Source organism: Sceloporus undulatus, chromosome 2 (assembly GCF_019175285.1).
Source record: "Sceloporus undulatus isolate JIND9_A2432 ecotype Alabama chromosome 2, SceUnd_v1.1, whole genome shotgun sequence".
NCBI classification, from domain to species: domain Eukaryota; kingdom Metazoa; phylum Chordata; class Lepidosauria; order Squamata; family Phrynosomatidae; genus Sceloporus; species Sceloporus undulatus.
The window spans coordinates 128,965,870-128,984,803 of NC_056523.1; the positions used below are offsets into that span (position 1 = coordinate 128,965,870).

The 18,934-nt window shown below is 38.6% G+C and overlaps 1 protein-coding gene across 5 annotated transcripts in view; it reads right to left on the reverse strand.

The window, feature by feature from the left end:
• STX8 (syntaxin 8) overlaps nucleotides 1-18,934 on the reverse strand; it is a 119,299-nt gene that overhangs the window by 75,758 nt on the left and 24,607 nt on the right. For 3 of the 5 annotated variants that reach the window (XM_042451113.1, XM_042451111.1, XM_042451112.1), the window contains exons 5-6: nucleotides 17,974-18,098; nucleotides 14,790-14,882 (exon numbers count right to left, since the gene is read on the reverse strand). In XM_042451113.1, the coding sequence (XP_042307047.1) occupies nucleotides 14,790-14,882; nucleotides 17,974-18,098 (218 nt within the window). Of the gene's footprint in view, nucleotides 1-11,591; nucleotides 11,768-14,789; nucleotides 14,883-17,973; nucleotides 18,099-18,934 lie in introns of all 5 variants that reach the window. The other 2 variants (XM_042451110.1, XM_042451114.1) reach the window with 1 other exon arrangement.

Consider the following 18,934-nt stretch of genomic DNA (forward strand, 5'->3'; position numbering starts at 1 on the left):
AGCCTATAAAACAGAAGATAACTATGTACTTCATGTGGTATATGAAAAGAAGAAAAATATAATAAGCTTTTGAAATAAAATAACTATTAACTATTAACTAAGGGGAAAGATGAAGGATTGCTGGGGAGCGGGTGACCCCAAAATTAAACTTGCATGAAATGCCTATTCAATTGTAAAACCATTTCTGTTTCTAATAATAACTATTAAATGGCTGTTCCATTATAAAGCACTGGAAATTTCAAGAATTGGTGAGAAAGCATCAGACTCTTTCACTTTGGCGTGGGACAGACCGTCCAAAAAGGACGATCTCCCGGCGCCTAGCTTTGGTCTGTGGGGAAGCCGCAGCCTCCAGACCGTAGGACTTCCCCGCGGACCAAAAAGAACCCACAAAAAGCAGGTTCTTCTTGCGGCACCATTATGATGCTGCAGTGTGCCAATGGCACTCACAACATCATAATGGCACCGCAACGTGCGGATGATAGGTGTCCATCACATAATGATGGCAGCGCCCATCTGTACAGGGCACTGCCATTTTGACACTCTTGTCACGTGCGAGGGGTGTCTAGAAGCACCACCCCTCGCACGTGACAAGGGCGTCCTATTGCACCAGTCTGGACCGGGCCTTTGTTAAGTTTTGACATAGGATATGGGAACATGTACACACAACTTCAGCTATCAAAACAGATCCAGAAACTGAATGAGATTCAGCATTTACAACAGGTAGTCAGTTTAGCACCCTTTACTATCAGTCCAAGGGCTTATTGAATTAATAAAACTATGTATAGTGGGCCCTTAGTATCTCCTGGGGTTTGGTGTTAGGAGGAGCCACCATGGATACCAAAATCCATGAGTGCTCAAATCCCATTAAACACAATGGCATAGTAAAATGGTGTCCCTTATATAAAATAGCAAAATCAAGGTTTGCTTATTAGAATTTCTATCTTTTGGGAATATTTTCAAACCATGGATGGTTGAATGTGTGGATAAAGAATCATGACTATGGAGGGCAAGATGCAGTCAAATATGTAAAACCTCCCCTATTCCAGCCAATTATCAGAAACAAAAGAATCTGGATTCATTTTCAACTAGTATGTCTCTCTAGAACAAATAACCCAATGGATGAGGTCTGGTTTTTCCTATTTTCCTGCAAGTTCATCCACACTATTTCAAGACAGGGAATTTCCCTTCCTGAACAAATGCAAATCTTATACTGTGTATAAATAATAATAATAATAATAATAATAATAATAATAATAATAATAATGCTTTATTTGTATACCGCTTTTCCGGTGATCAAAGCGGTTTACATCAAAACACAGTTACATACAATTTACAAAATATAAAATCTTCATATATCAATAGCATAATAAAAGTACAACCATAAAATCTATCAGTCCATAAAGTGAACTTCTATCAGGAATGAAATCTACAAGGAGTCAGACAGGTATGCTAACCTAAATAGGTAGGGCAGACCCGGATTTCGTCAGGGAGATTGTTCCAGAAAGTTGGTGCTGTTGTCGCAAATGATCTTTTGTGAGTTGTTGTCATTCTCACTCTCGGACACTCTAAGAGATGTTTCCCTGTTGTTTTGAGAATGCGGGGCGGATTGTGTGGGAGGAGGCGCTCCTTCAAGTAGCTCGGGCCCAAGCCATATAGGGCTTTATAGGTAATAACCAACACTTTGTGTTGAGCCCGGAAATAGTTTCAGCCTTCAATTTTTGACACCACTGTTACCAGAGAACACAGAGAATAACAGTCAGCCTCTATAACAGGGGTAGGCAACCTTTTTGAGCCGGGGGGCCAGGTTGCTGTCCCTCAGACAATTGGGGGGCCGAAGCCAATAAATAAATAAATAAATAAATTTTTAAAAAATTAAATAAATAAATAAACCGGGGCAAATGTAGGACAACATTTTCAAATGGTGGACACTTTTTTTAAAAAAGTGGAGGACACACCAAAAAAATTGCTGATTTTTTTAAAAATGTTAATATAAATGCATGTTTCTGAAGCGTCTATAGACAATTGCCCCCCTTGCCCCGGCGGCAATTGGCGGCAGGACCGGGCTGGGGCCGGTCCCAAGGCCTCGCCGGGCCGCATCCAGCCTGCAGGCCGCAGGTTGCCTACTCCTGCTCTATAACTTTATTCACCTGACTTCAGATGGCTGGAAATGAACCAAAATATAGTTCGAGAAAATGTCTCTTCATTCTTTGAAAATGAACTGCAAAGGTTCAGACTCTGATCTGCTAGTGCAGTGGTTCCCAAACTTTGGTCCTATAGATTTTTGGATTATAGCTCCCATAATTGCAGACAACTGGCCAAGGTGGCTAGGGCTTCTGGGAGTTGAAGTCCAAAACACCTGGAAGACCAAAATTTGGGAATTGCTGTGCTAGTGGATGTCCATTTACTCCCTGATGCAAATCTGACTCATGTAGTGTGCATTAAATTCCATGCTTTAGCTCAAGATGTGTATGAGAATTTTGAGAGTTGCAAAAGAGACATCTATGCAAGATCAACCTGTTCTATAGCACAACCTCTCTCAACGCTTTTCCCTGGAACATCTGAAATTATGTTTAGGTCTCAGGTAACCCTTGAATAAAAATTGTTACAGCTACAGCTCATCTACTTTTTTCATTCACAATCTCTCATGAAACCCACAATGACCTCTTGTGAAAACCTCACTGAAAAATCTTGCTATAGCAGGTCAGTTAATATAATATTTGTTTACAGGATAATCGTACAAATTTAGACACAAGACTTCCTTAGTCACTTGGTATCTTCTTTCACAGACTGATTGAAACAGAGCTTTGAGCAAGTGAAGAACAAGACCACAGCTCTCTTGCAATCTCACTCACAGTCACAAAGCCAAAATGTGCATTGTTTTTACTTAAAGATGAAGTAAAGTCTTAGAATTGTAGACTGGTATATAGGAATGGGAACAAAAATGAGTGTTTTCAATAAATGAGCATAAAAACTAATTCAAGAATAAGCCCCTAAGCTGTGTAAGCAAGAGGATGAAGTACATATCTTTTTAAATGCCTATCTGTGTCCTATCTCAATTTTAATATTAAGTCCAGCTGTGCAAATATGTAAATTCCATTTTGGAGAAAAGTGTCATATAAATCTAATAAAAAATAAATACCATTAAAACATTTTAATCTTTTAATTGAATGGTGAATGATGAGTGACATACAGTACAACTAAAACTAGTAGGAAGACATTACAGCAAGAGAGTCACACAGACTTTTCATGTACCATTTATGGGCTATCTTCATTCTTTCTGACAATAATGACAGCTGAAGGAAAAGTATAACAACAGATAACCAGGACTTTTTCAAATACAGTATAATGCATACTTTGTACCTATGTAATTTTTTCTCTTCAAACCACTCTATATACATGATCTCAGTCAGTGATCCTTATGTCAAGTCTGAGAGGAAGTCTCTTCTCAGCCTTACTCCAAGTGAAGGAACTAGGGGTGAGGTAACATTTGAATGTGGGTATTTTCAGCTAGTTTAATTCACTATGCTATGGTTTGTTCTTTATAGACCAATCAAAGAACTTTCCAGAAACATATTTATCAACACACTGACAACAATGTTACCATATCAGAAGGGATATTAAACAGTTAATTTTTTTTGAAACAAACATTTCCCAGCTTAAACAAATAATACATTTACAGGAGAAATGCTTATAGCTCCACTTCTGCAGTGGCACATGGTTATTAACAACACAATGAGCCAAACACCAAAATGTTTCTACACTGAATTAAAATTCAATTTATACTATTTATTCCATTTATAAATTTATAATTAAACAACTGTTAATGTCAATTAATATGTTCAGTCCCAACAAAGACATAATACATACCATACGGACAGAATGTGAATGTGTGAAATAAGAATCTGCTGCAAAGAAACTGGGTCCTTTCTTTTTTCTGTTATTATTATTTATTTTTTTACAGTGACTAACTTTCCTTTCCCCCTGTAATTACTACTAACAGGAACCATTCAAAAGCTTTCTTCTATTTCCAAAAACAAATCTCTTGCTAATGTCAATAACCATAGCTGCTATATAAAGCATTTTACAGGATACAGCTGAGGAATAATTATTTTTCCCTTATTGAACATGTTTTTGGTAGGAAGAGGCCATATCATATGGATGAATAAAAACAACAACCCTACTTCCAACATTCAGTTTATTCAGGCCTGATTAAAATGTTATTAGAATTCTTTCAAAAGTACCACAGAAGATTGTTAAAGTTCCCACTAACTCTGAAATAAAAATATTATTGTACATCTTCCTTCTTAGCTGGGTGGAGGAAGGCAAGGAGACCCATACAGCTGGACAGCCACATCTTAAAAACTTTGGAAAGCATTCATCACTTCATCCAAGTCCCAAACCAATTCTTTAATGTTAAAACCACCATGTGTAATCTACCTCACCTTCTAAGGGGCTGGGTGTATTAACCACATTCTGAAGGGCCTTCTTTCTAATAAAATAAATGTTTAAAGTTCATTTGAACTTCAAAGTATGTCAGTGGCCTGAGCTTTCCAAATAGCTCGATCAAGCAGTGCTCAGAAATTCTGGATGGCTATCCCAAGAATGTCTACTGTTCAGTTTGCCCCTTGAAACAGTACTATTCAGAACCAAGTCCACTCACAAGACAGCATGCTATTCTGCTGTTTCTGGCAAAACAGCAAATACAAGTAGATCTCCTCACAAGCTGCACAGTCTACAGTTTTTTGTGGTTTTTTGGGGGGCTATGTGGCCATGTTCTAGAAGAATTTCTTCCTTCTAGAACATGGCCACATAGTCCAAAAATCCCACAAAAAACTATGGATGCTGGCCATGAAAGCCTTGAACTTCACATTGTACAGTCTACTTTTTGATACAGCAGGCTGAGGCTAAGCCCTGACATGGACAGCTCTAACTTGTTATGCCAAGGGGAAAGTTAGGGCATCACATCTACGATATTTTCCATGACTTGCCACTATGGCGTGCTGGAGGATGAGACTGTGGTTGCTGTTTTACAAGCATTTCTATGCTCCTTGGGACTGATTATTCCAAGGCAAGAGGGAAAGTTTGGCATTCACCCTCCAAAGAAGTCTACTTACTAGTGCAAGCACAGTCTAACACAAGAGTTAATATTCACACCAAACATGCCACTCTTCCACTTCTGGCTTTACAGATCTAGCTGTCTGAGTACCCCAGTAATAAGTCCTACATTCAGGCTAGAAAGAAAATAATCCATGGAAAATTGTAGTTTTCCATGCAATAAAGTTTAAAGCACACAATAAAGATTTTACAAAAGAATAAACAAATCAATTGCATATAACATAGTAATTTCCCAAGTGTCTGAGCAAACAAAAAATTGGAGAAGCTGGGAATTGCCAGTATTGTAAACTTCTTGGAACATAAAATGAATGTCAGCAATTAACTGTACTTCTCAGACACATGTAGCACTCATGAAATTTCCTAATACAAAATAAAAAGTGTACTATTTAAAGGTATCCAAATTCTACTCCTTAGATATTACACATAAATATCTTTATCACATGGAGTTACTGTAAATGACAGATCATGTCCAAGTGATTCATTACTTTGTGGTTGCTGAGTACCAAATCGTTCCAATAACACCTCATGGCAAAAGCCTGTCCAAAGATGTAGGCATCTTTGCTTGCTGATGTTGCAATTGTCCCCATTGGGATTTGGTTACACATCTTCTTGAAAAAGCATTAAACAGATTCAGAAAAGTCAAAAGCCACTTCAGTGAGATCACCAGAATGCAAAGAATTCTCAGTATGTCAAACTCTTTGCTTCTGGCAATCAAGTTAAGTCCTGGGGCAATTAAAAAAGAGGCCATTTATAATCGCACAGCACCTTCAGGGGAAAAAAGCTTTAGTGGACTGATATTAGTACGGATGAATTTGTGTTCTTCCAGAGTTCCTAACAGATGGATTTTAAGAGTGAAAAAACCTAAACAATAAGGCCTTATCATCTGCATATAGTGAAATGTTTGGATACTGCTTCCTCCGTCAAATTTATGCACTGCAAGATCAGGAACATATTCAGAAAGAGATATAGGATGATCCTGTGCTCACATAAATATGGATCTCTTCACAGAATCATACAGCTGGAAGAGACAACAAGGGCCATCCAATCTAACCCCATCACACAAGAATACACAATCAAAGCACTTCTGACATATGGACATCCAGCCTCTGTTTAATCTCATAGGCCCAGAACAGACGGGACTATTGGGCGCTCTCGTCACGTGCTAGGGGCTGGCCAAGGGCACTCCGCCCACACGTACCTAAACCCTAGCACGTGTACAGATGGGCACTGCCATTGTTACATGCAGGATGCCTAGCGTCCACACATCGCAGTGCCATTGGCACTCTGCAGCATCATAATCGCGCTGCAAGAAGAACCTGCTTTTTGTGGGTTCTTTTTGCTCCGCGGGGAACTCCCGCGGTCTGGAGGTGTGGATTCCCCGCAGAGCAAAAGTTTTGGGCAGTCTGTACCAGGCCTTAGTTATCACATTAACGAGCAAAGAGGAGCAGAGGTGACCAGGGAAGGTGCAGAGAAAGATATGACACTCTACCAGAAATAGTCCCCCAATTTTTCTGCTTACAGCGCAAGACAAAATGGCAGCAACTCCTTCCATGCCACACTTAGAAGCAAATTAGAGTGGGAATTGAATCTTACTTGAATTGAGGCAAAACAGCCCTATGTCTCCATGTTGTTATTAATAAAACGTGTGTGTGTGTTGTGTGCCTTCAAGTCGTCTTTGACTTATGGCAGTCCTAAGGCAAACCTATCATGGGGTTTTCTTGGGAAGTGTTATAATCCTTGTTAGAATTCTACCAGATGTATGATTTCTATACATATGGGGATGATGGGGGTTGGCGTGTTTTCAGCTATGGCTAGTTGTAGATGTAGATATGTATTAGCTGAGCTGTGCTAGGTGGCTGTTATCTAAAGACCTTGAAGCACTGGTCTCATAAGCTTGCAATGTTGGTACAGAGCTGAGCGGGAGAGAAGCTATTAGGGGGAACAAAGGGGGATGGTGAACTGTGGGAAGGTGGGGAGTTTTTTTGCGCGCGCTTTTGCAGGGGGTGAAGGAATTGGGGTTTTTATGTATTGCCTTTGGTTGGAGGGAGTCAGTCTCAGCTTAAAAGCTGAATGATGTTGAATCACTGGATCAATTAATAAAGTTCTGCTTATTCTGCATAAAGCTGACTGGTTGATTTTCTAAGGAACAGATTCCCTGTTCTGACAGGAAGATTTGTTCACTTCTCTTCCGGTAGGCCTTTCCTGTCTGGCCACCAAAGAGAAAAAGTAATGGACTGATCCTGTTGCTGTTTGCCTGTCAGAGGCAAAAAATCAGAGGAGAAGTGCTATCACGGAAGTTCATACACAAAGCAAGTTAAGTCCAAAAAAAAAATGTTAAGAATATGACCCATTTTAATTACTGTTAATACTTCTTACTGAACAAGAGACATGCTATTAATGTATGTTCCTTCCATTTATGACCTACAGCTCTGAACCTCTTCAAGTTTTTAGTCACCTTTCTTGGCACCTGCCTTAAGGTAGATCTATGCATGTTGAAACACACACACACACACACACAATTCAAACATGATTTTGGAATGCATCGTATTTTTGGTAGAGGGGTACATAATTTTTACTTTCATCTCCCCTCTCCCACATCTATAATATTCTCATCCTTCCTACACATGTACCCCAACAGCAACCAGAACTTGGCTATGTGATATTACACAGTATTTTTTCTCACACTCAGTTAAGTCTGAAAGTACACCATCTAAGCAACAAGTTCCATGCATATCAAATATTGCCTCAAATCAAGTATTCAAAAACAATTACGAAAAGAAAACAAATAATTTAACTTCTTTGAATTTTGCTCTTAAAATGATTTCTCTCTGTCTTTTAAGTCAGCCAGGCTACCTTACTTTATAGTGGTATATAATGGTATATAGAGTAAAGAAAGTGAACAGGATGCAAAATTTAATTGTTACAGTTTTTAAGAGTGTGTGTTTCTGAAAAAAGCTAAGAGGCGAAAAAATTCAGGTGACAACACAGAATCATATAGTTGGAAGGAACTGCGTGGTGTATTCGACCATGCAGGAATACACAGCTAAAGTACTCCCCAAAGATGGCCATCCAAGCTCTGTTTAAAGATTTCCAAAGAACTAGAGTCCACCAGCCTCTAAGACAGTCTATTCCATGCTTGAACAGCTTTTACAGTAAGCATACAAACAATGTCAGTCTTTAAAATTTACTACTTGCTTCCTCTTTAACCACAAAAAATGACTGCAATGCAGGCAATGAAAGAATGCATGAGATAAAAAGATGCAAGATGTTTGTAGGTAAAGTATTTAAAACTCAGGAGTTTAACTGAGTTAACACTTCTATTAAACCTTCCACAAATGGCCAGATAAGCTACAATTAAAAAATTAAAACCAAAACAAAAGGTATTCATAACACTTATTCACACTTCCATGAAAAAAATAATAAAAATTGGTTATCACATACATACTATTAAAATAAAAAGAAGCTATTTAGCTGGATGCTTTAGTGTGATATGGCTTAGTTCAGGAATCATGACAGTAAAATATCACAAAAATAGAGGCTTAACAAGAAGTGATGAGAGAACAGAACTAGTGTTTTCAAATCCAGCTCATGTCACACAGTTGTAAATAGATGGGACAATTTAAAGGGGCCATAGAGCCATGCTTGAGTTATTTCCAGAATAAGTACAGTCGGCCCTCTACATCCACAGACTTTTTATCCATGGATTCAAGCATCAACAGCTTGAAAATATTTTTAAAATATACAAATTCAAAACAACACACCTTGATTTTTTTCATTTTATATAAGGGACACCATTTTACTGTCCAATGTATATAATGGGACTTCAGCATTCATGGGTTTTGGTATCCATGGGGGTCCTGAAACCAAACCCCAGCAGATACCAAGGGCCCACTGTACATATAAAATCTAGAATGTTCCCAGAGCAAGAAAGTCAGTCTTTTAAAATGAATTCATTCAATATTCCTCAATATTTAATGTGTTCCTCTTTCAACACAAGGAATTCTGCTTTAAGTTCAACTTTAAAAAGAGAAGGAGGAAGAGAACCACCACTGCTCTAGGCAGATGCAACCACCAGGACCATTCAGCCTCTATCAAGGAACTTTATTTTTTTTCCCTTGTTGCACGTAATTAGAAAGACTCAAGGCAGGAGATTGCCTGGCCCCTAGGAGTACAGTCTAACTTTACCTATTATTGTTGTTAACTGCCATCAAGTTGACTTACTTATGGTGACACTATGAACTGGAGACTTCCAGGTCATCAACAGCCCTGCTCAGGTCTTGCAAACTCAGGCTCAGGGCTTCCTTATAATAATAATAATAAAATTTATTTCTATACTGCTTTTCCACAGTGATCAAAGCGGTGTACATAGTAAAATCATTAAAACAATAAAATTAAAACCACATTACATTAATTACAATATACAATTCCTTGACTGAGTCTATCCATCTGGAATGCAATCTTCCACTTTTCCAGCTGCCTTCTACCTTCTAGTGAGTCATATCTTCTCATTATATGGCTCATTTTCTGGCACCATCTGTTTTTTTTCACTTTGGATTATCTCAGTGTAGAGCTGAGAGCCAGTGTAACATAGTAGTTTGAGCACTGGAATCTGACTCTGACCAGTGTTCGATTCCCTGATTGGCCATGAAACCCACTGGCAAAAAGGCTTGCCATTGCCTTCCCCTGAGGCTGAGAGAACGTACCTTGCCCAAGGTCACCCAGCAGGTTTCATGGCCAAGCTGGGAATCCTGGTCTTCAGAGTCATTGTCCAATATGAATGTTATTGTGTAAAGACCTTGGTACGAGTCTGGAAAAATATAATGTTTACATGGTCATTTGTCACTTAAAATCTGTGGAAGGGAACATCTATATCACTTCTTTAATATAGTATAAGATAATACATGCTTCAATTGCAAGATTGATATAGCTATACACATATTGGTATACCTTGGATAATATTACAAATTATAATAGCCTAATTTTCTCCAATTTTGTTCTATTTCTCAGTTTAATCTCTAAACTCTATCATCAAGTCATTTCCCCACTTCTTCTTTATATAATCTAATATTACAAAGACATTGAAAAAAACCACATATAGTTGAAGAGTAAACATCTATTTATAAATACCAGTAAAAGAAGATATACATAAAAAGATAGTAAATTTATGAATCAACAAGTAGGAGTCTTCAGAAGTCTTTTTAGATGTAGTCTTTAGAGTTAGTCTTCATGTTGTCTAATTGTTGTTATTTGTCTGAATTATATGTGTGTAATGTATGTGCTATGTGTATTGTATTTGTATTGACTGTCTTTTAAAAATTTAATAAAATAAAAATTTTTAAAAATCTGTGGAAGGGAACAAGCAATTAACAGTCTTATCTGTAACTGATGCCATGACTTTTCCACATGTATTCCTTTATTATTATTATCATTATTATTAAGCTTTATTTATATAGCGCTGCAGATTTGCACTAAAATTATCTTTTTAAAAAATCCAACACATTTTCTGTTTTTTTGGTAACTGATTCTTTTGCATATTTCTTTTGGTTACAAATTTTATTTCATAAATGTATACTTTTTTTTACTTTTTTTAAAAAAAATCAGTGTTTTCAAAGGTCTTGGAATCAAGAATTGTTTAAAATAACATATTCCAAGTTCATGTCTGGCCAGCCAGGAAAGGTGCAGATTACAGTAACTTTTTGCAAATGTATTTTGAAGGCTGATCTCACTCTGTCATTCTAAAAATGAATAAGCCCAGCAATGGGTGGTCAAGCAGGCGTGTTGACTTTTGTGAATATATTTGCCAGGCTTAGTTAATACCTCAGAAATCCAGGAAAGACAGGGCAGGGAGTGTGATAAACAGAAAAGCAACTATAAAATGATCTCTTGGATATATGGAGTGTAAACAAACTATGGAACTTTAGCACTAAAGAAGCTGTTCCATAAAAAAGGCAAAAAGATTCATTAAATGAGCAAGGATGACTGCCTCCTCAAGTACTCTAAACTCATCCAGCCCTCTCAAGGAAGACACCAGATAGATCAAATCTTTGCAGAGTTCATACAGCTGGCAGCATTTCAAAGTTCTAGCTTTGCCATGCCATAGTAGAAGAAATGAAAAAGCTGGGAAAGTTATAGATTTTCTCTCATTGGGTCATCTGAACAAATAAGTGAGGGATACTGCATGTTCAATTTAAAGTACATCCCTCAGAAAGGTTCAGAAGGACAAATCAGGTATGGTTCTTCAGATTCTACAAATTAAATTTATGCAATATTAAATCAATCCCAGTAAAAACGTAGGACAAGAATTATTTCTGTCTTTTAAACTGAATTTTGTTTTGTTTTTTACTTGCTTGATCATTATAATCGACAGGGAATTCTAGACAGGTAAATAAGCACAGTGATGGAAGACAACTATTCTGTTCTTTACCTTCCATCCTATTTGATTTATGTTCTGTCTATAAGAAAGCAAAGTGCCTTACCTCAGGCAGCCAGCATGAAAACAGCCTGAAAGAAGAGGAGTGGATTGTACCATTCCTTGTCTGCCAGCCTGCTGTACTTTCCTGCTGACAATAGGTGTATCTTCCATTTCCCTGTCCACACACTGCAGGAGAATGGCAAGCCTCCTCATTCACAGGCAGAATAAAAACCAAACAAGCTGAAGGAAAAGGGATATATAGAATGATCTATGCCTTCTCCACTAGCCTACTTGGTAAGAGGACTCCCCTTCCCACATATACTTTTTTGAACAGCCCATTGAAGTTTTAATCCCTTCACTGTAGGGGCACACCACACAAGGCAGTCTGTCTCTTCCACTCAGAAGGTAAAATGTTAACGGTCAAGACTTTTCCATTCCATTGCCTCTCTTTGGTGCTTCTTGGTGCTGCTGAACAGAGGCAAACGAGTGCAAGGTACCTGACTCCACAGGTGTTTGGAGGTCAGAGTGAAGGTATCTACAATAATTGTGATTCAAGTTTCATAGGCTCCTGGCCACAATGTGGTTGAATTTCTGGGGACTCATCCAGGTTATAATTCTAACTCTGATCTCAGGCCATGGCAATTAAGAGACTCATGGTTTTACATTAACTAGTAGGTTATCGATTTTTAAAATTCAGATTAGTGACTTTTCTGGTCATTCGGATACATATCAGCTCTGATCAAAACACATAGATGTGATGATTTAAACAACAAACAAGAAGTAAAAATAGCTAAAAGCTCTGTTATACAGTTCCACAAAAGGACACTATTTGTCCCTTCCCAACTATTCATCTGCTAGGAAAGGTCAAATAGTGTCCACAGATAAATGGAGGGGTGGCAAAACCTGAAAGTACATAGTTACAAGTTTCTTGTAACCATTTCCTTCTTCCAGTAAGGAAGATAGGACTACCTTACAACTGAATGTAATAAACAATGATTTTACAGTCCAACTAACGTTTAAAGTCACAGTTACAGGAATGTGTTCTCTAATAGAGAAGAACAATCATACTGTCCAAGTACTGCCTTGTGCTGCTGTTTTGTGTTCTTTGGGGATGCTAAGGCTGGATGGGAGGAAAGATTATTTTGTACTGCAGACCAACAACTTGTAGCATTCAAATGTTTTTAGTTACCTTTGACAAAGGGAAGCTAAATGTTAATATCCTATCTATAAAAAGAACTAACTAAATGGAAGAGGTTTATAACTATAATTAATTAATTAGTTTTTAAAAGTATTTTTCAGGTCCTGCTCTGCGTGGGGGCAGGAAAAAAAAGCTAGAAGGGAATATTAGTGGTTCCCTGTACTCAGAAGAGGAGCTTCCCTGTCCTGGAAGGGATTAGGAGATAGTTCCCACATGCAGAGACAGAGGAAAGCCAAGAAAAGGAACTTTTGCTGTCTTATGCTGCAACCTAGTGGCCATGATAAGGATAAGCAAGGATTTTGCTTTCTTCTGGCCTAAATACCTTAAAGCAGTGATGGTGAACCTTTTAGGGGCCGAGTGCCCAAACTGCAACCCAAAACCCACTTATTTATTGCAAAGTGCCATATCCCTTTGGCTTTCTAGTAACAAACTCTGGCAAACTCTGTGCTGGGGCGACGGCACATGTGCCCACAGAGAGAGCTCTGAGTGCCACTTCTGGCACACATGCCATAGGTTCGCCATCACTGTCTTAAAGGCACCAAATCCTATCTGATCTTGGAAACTAAGCAGGGTCAGTCCTGGTTACTACTTAGATGTGAGATCTTCAATGAATTCCAGGTTTTGTAGGCTACAATTCAGAGTAAAGAACTGGCAAATCCAGCTGTTCAATATACCCTGCCTAGGAAAACCCTATGAAATTCATGGAGCTCCTGTAATTGACAAGCAACTTGAAGGCACATACACACACAGATATCTTCTTCTGAAGTAAAGCTTCTCTGAGAAGGGCAAGTGAGGACAAATGTACACACTTGCCACGTACCTACCTGTCTCCCCCTCCCCACTGCCTTCTTAAATTATATCTATTCTATAATGGTACCATAGTTTCTGCTGTAAATAAATATTATTTTTGTAACCTCTGTTTTTGGAGGAAGAGAAAGAGCTCCAGTAAAAATGTGGGTATTACTTTCACGCTTCTGAGAGAAGTTTTGCCTCAAGTCCTCCTTGCCCTCCCCCACATTTGATAATCCTCATCAGTATGATGGGTTTACTTTATCAAATGATATAAAGAGTAGACACAGTAGAGATTTTCTAACACAAAATGGTCCTAAATCCTGTTGGTGACATATGTTGACATAACATCTCATTATTCCAGTTTATGCTCTTTTTCAATTGTTGCAGGTGGAGAAAACCAGTAACTCCTGGTATACTGCCCCCCTCCCCGCCATCTCCCATGCCCAACCTATCTTGAAGGCACTGGGACACCCTCCCAGGCCAATTAGTGTCAGAGGGGACAAGGAGCTCCCAGGCATAAGCAGGATGTAGCTGCACAGCTGCAGAAGAAGAAAAACTATTGCTGCCCTGGTTCCCCAGGCCAAATTAACTTATACAATATCTCTGTTAAATTAAATAATTAAGTCAGGCTTTTAGCATTAGCATCATTGAGGGAAGTTAAACATTCCATGTACTGACAAAGTACAAAGATACAGAAGAGAGAGAGAGAAAAGAAGAACTAAAGGCTTTTAGTAAATAGCACCTTCTTGTAGTTTTAATATCATGTTTCCCAAAGGATGGCCGTGCATTTCCAACCTTTGTAGAAAATTCAAAGTGGTGGTTGTGATTTATAAAGCCCTAGACAGTTTAGGGCCAGGCTAACTGGAAATTTCTGGTGAGGAAGAAAGCCACTTTTCAGTGGCTTTCCTAAGTTTTGGAATTCTCTTCCCAAGTAGGCTACAAAGCACCCTTGCTGTCCTTCCATCAGTGGCAAAGACTTCCTTATCCCAATAGGGTTTTGAGAACTGAATACTTTTAAATAAATGGCTTTTAATAGTGCTCTACTGTTTTAAACTGCTTTTCATTATTTTTGATTTCATGTTCTAAATTGTTTTTAATATTACTGATAATCCATTCCCATTTTAATGTTATTGTTTTTGGTAGAACTATATTGTATTTATTTTAATTTGCAAGCCAACTTGAGTTCCTATTCTGAGAAAAAGGGAAGGATATAACTTTAAAAACAGCAACATACTATCACATTCTCAACATTGTTTTGCCTCTTCTCCTTACCATTCTGTTCCTCTAACTCATTCCCGATTTCCTGTCCCATTTGTTTTTGCCGGGACAGAATTGAAGAGAGTGCATCAAGACCAGCATCTTGTTCTGCATTGAAACAAAGAAATTCAATCAAAGTTCTGATTTACTGCAACATAGATCTATGAACTACAAATGCAAAATATGAACACCAATACTCAAAATGTTAAGATGTACTTACCTGAGAACACCCCATCAAGGACATGATAATAAAATAGTCAAGGTAAATTACAGTGCTTAGTAACTTCTGAATTTAAGCCAAAATCCCAAATCTTTCAGGAACTGGGTGTGCAGCTGGTCCTCAATACTAAGAGCACTGGGTTCTCTGGCACACTCATACAGTCCCCAGATTAAGCCTTCTTGATTTTCCAAGAAAGGTTTAACATGTTTAAGAAACAAAAAGGTGATGCAAGCACCAAGAAATCCAAAGAGTTTCTCAAGTTGCGTGCAAATGTAGTGTTCATAGGAGAGATAATCCAGCTCTTGGCAAAGGCAGCTATAGCAAGACTAGCCACAATACAAGTCTCTCTTTTGCCTCACAAAATACTACCTATTGTAGAGTACAAGAGCATTACCACACCCTTGGTCCCCAAGTGGCACTGAATTACACATCAATTGTACACAAATCTCTTTTGAACAGGACCTTTCTTACTCAAAAATGCAGGGTTATTGCTTTTCTTCCCCAAAGTTATTAAAGCAGCTAATGTGTATGGTATTTGCAAAAAAAGGAGAAAGGCTTTATTAATCCAAAAGGAAAAAAATCATGTGCCAATCACAGTTAAAGCAAAGTGGGCAAGAGACTAAAGGCTGACTGAAAGCTCAGTATATCTCTTTGCAAATGTCTTTTGCCACACCAATACCCAAAAGTGACAGTGTCACCTTGGTATTTGGGGGAAATTTATTAGCTCAAAAAGAGGCCTGCACAAGGTAGGTAACTTAAGGGGATCTTCCTACCTAAATACACCAGTACTAACATCAGAGAGACTCCCATTTTGATGAATAAAAAGTTTTATTTAGAAATGTGCGAAAGTGCACACAAACACACAAAACCAGTGCAACTTTGGGAATCATACAGAGCTAACAGAAAGAAAGTTCTGAAAGGCTGGATAGCAAGAAATCAGGAATTCGAGAGGGTGATAATTACCAGTCCTGAAGATGGAGAGGGGTTCAGATTGTGTCTGAGGGAGACACAGTGAGTGAGGAAAAACCCCAGTGCACAGAAGAGGCTAGAGCCGTGACTGATATTTATATCTGTTTTCCTATACTCGATGGGTATTTGGTGTTATCTTGCAGTGTAACAAAGACCTGATGGTCTTCCAGGGAATCAACAGTAGGATTCCGGAATGGCTGATGGTTTTAACTTCAGAGTGACAAAACATTGATTGGATTTGAGAGAACGCCTGGATGATTGGATAGGAAGGGGTGAACAGGAACACAGGACAGAGTGAGAAGAAAATATGGTCTTTAACTGCTTTGTGAGGGACTCACTCAGCCCCTATTGTAAGTGGATCTGCAGAAAGTCTCTAGGAGGATGAAATAATCAGCAAATCCACTTAACCTTTATTTAGTTCTATCTAGGTCTTCCACATGTCTTCAGACCAGTGTAGCTTTCTCTTTCAAAGGTCACAATGAACTCTAAAACATGCCTGACTCTAGATATCAAAATATGAAACTATGAAACCCCATATTCCAGCAAGAGGGGTGTAGGGTATCACTAACACCCTCCCCATACAAATGAAAACTTTGAAAGGCAACATATCCATGAGGTTTTTAGACAAGCTCTGAAGCATCACAAAATATTTATGGAGAAACCTGTGTTTGGAGCATTAAGGATCCAAATATCATTTCATATGAAGATGACACATCAAGCACTACACAATAATTATGGATGGTACATAGAAGAGCACTTCCATGGCTATAAACTACCCTGATGAAAAGGATTTTTTAAAACCAGTGACATAAAACTGGGATCAATTCAAAAACACCCAATATGGTAAAAAGCAGCAATACAAGAGGACAGGAAAGGATTAGAAGGAAAAGGGAGATTGGTTACTATTACAAGACGGACTAGTATAGTTGTGAGACAGCGTGGTTTAGTGGTTTGAACAGTGAACCACAACTCTGGAGATCAGGGTTCAATTCCCCACGCAGCCATAGAAACCCACTTAGTGACCTCAGGTGAGTCACATACTCTCAGACCCTGAAAACCCTATAATAGGTTCCTATTAGGGTTGCCATAAGTTAGAAATGACTTAAATGCACACAACAACCAAAACTAGCTATAGCTGAGGCCTATATGACCAGTGGACCATCAAGCCAAGTGCATTCCACCTCTAGCTATATATTTCTGCCTGCCAGTTGCTTGACAATTCCATTTTCAAGTACTGCTGAAGTTGTGATGGCCTGCTGTAAGTTCATACTGATACAACAGACCAAGCCACCATTCCTGGGTAAATGTACATTATGATTTCAGGTAAGAGTGGACACAATGAGGACCTTAGCAAAGTTACTGTTTAGCCTACAACTTCCACATTCCCCTGGCCAGCATAACCACTGGCCTGAAGCATTACGGTTGCTGTAAGCCAGAAGGTAACTTTCCCAATTTTTGACAAGCAGATTTAGAATAACATTGGATGAAGTGGAGTACAATCCACTTCATCCAATGTCTGAAGTGTTCTCTAGAATTTCAGATGTATGTCTGCTCTCTCTCTCTCCCCCCTCTCTCTCTGTCACACACACACACACACACATACACACACACACACACACACACACACACACACACACACACACACAGTTGAGGCTGGGATTGTAGACATTGAAGTCAACATACACCATGTGTAGATCATGTATTACACATATGTATGAAGCATGTACACTTGATGCATCTGACAGATTACAAAACCATGCAAAAAAGGTCATGCTATAACTAATGATAATATTTATGATGCCATAGGATACGTTTTTGTTTCTGTAGCAACAGACAAACATTGCTACTCTATTGCGACATGTTTAAGGAGAACATACACTCACAAAAAAGAAAGAAAAGGACTTAATGATTTTAAAAAAAACTGGCCACTGGAATAGAAGCATGCTGTCAACACTGGAAGTATGGGATAAGAGGTCTATGCATAGGCTATAGCATAGTATGAAGACCTACCTTCTATAATTCGCTTTTGCTGCTGTTGGATCTCGTGAAAGCCAAGCCCTCTTGTTTCCTCAGGCTCCTCCACAAGCCATGGATTTGTTATACCTTGTCTAACACCGCCTGCCATTAGGCTAGACCTAAAAAAATGTAAAAATAATAATATCAATGCTATCATAACCAAGGAACAAAGGTGGAAACTGGCTTTTGGAGTCCAGCGTATCTAGAAACCATCCACCTCCACATTGCTAGAAGAATCAGACATCCAAGAGATTCTGTATCACATCAAAATTAGCAGAATGCTTGTTTTCTGCCTTGCTATCTGAGAAGAGACCATGTTCTACAATTTAAGTATAGACTGGTAAAAATAAAATTAAAAAAAGCTTGGGGTAACTAAGAGTGGAATCACTTGTGAAAGGACTGTGAGCTCCCTTCAGTTCTGATACTCAAAATTCAACCTTGAGCTCAGCCGTCTTGAATCCCATGCATGAGTCTTTTGCACCAGCCTCTGGCTCATGCTACTGGCAAAAAGCACAATAGATCCCATCAGTGAAATGTTTTCTCAACTTGAACATAAACCAATATAAAACTAACACACTAGTTTTAAAGACGCTGCTGCCCTTAAAGAGTCAACTGTGTGGACACTCCAGAAGTTATCCATTCTGTATCCAGAGCACTGGGCAACTATTCTATTGTTTTCATTCCCACATCTCCCATGGAGGTGAGTCAAGAGACGGGCAAGAGTCCCACTTCAAACACTGTGGCAGCAAATGAATTTTCTAGACCCATTTCAAGTCTGGATTCGGGTCTGCTAGCAACTGGTGGGGATTTTATTTTTAGTATGTTATAGTGTTATGTTTTATTGTTTCATTCTTGATTATGTATGTCTGATGTTCCACTCTTGGTGAAAAGGGTGTTATAAATAAACGTAATAGTTGTGATTATTATTATTGTTGGCTTGGGGACTGAATTGGTC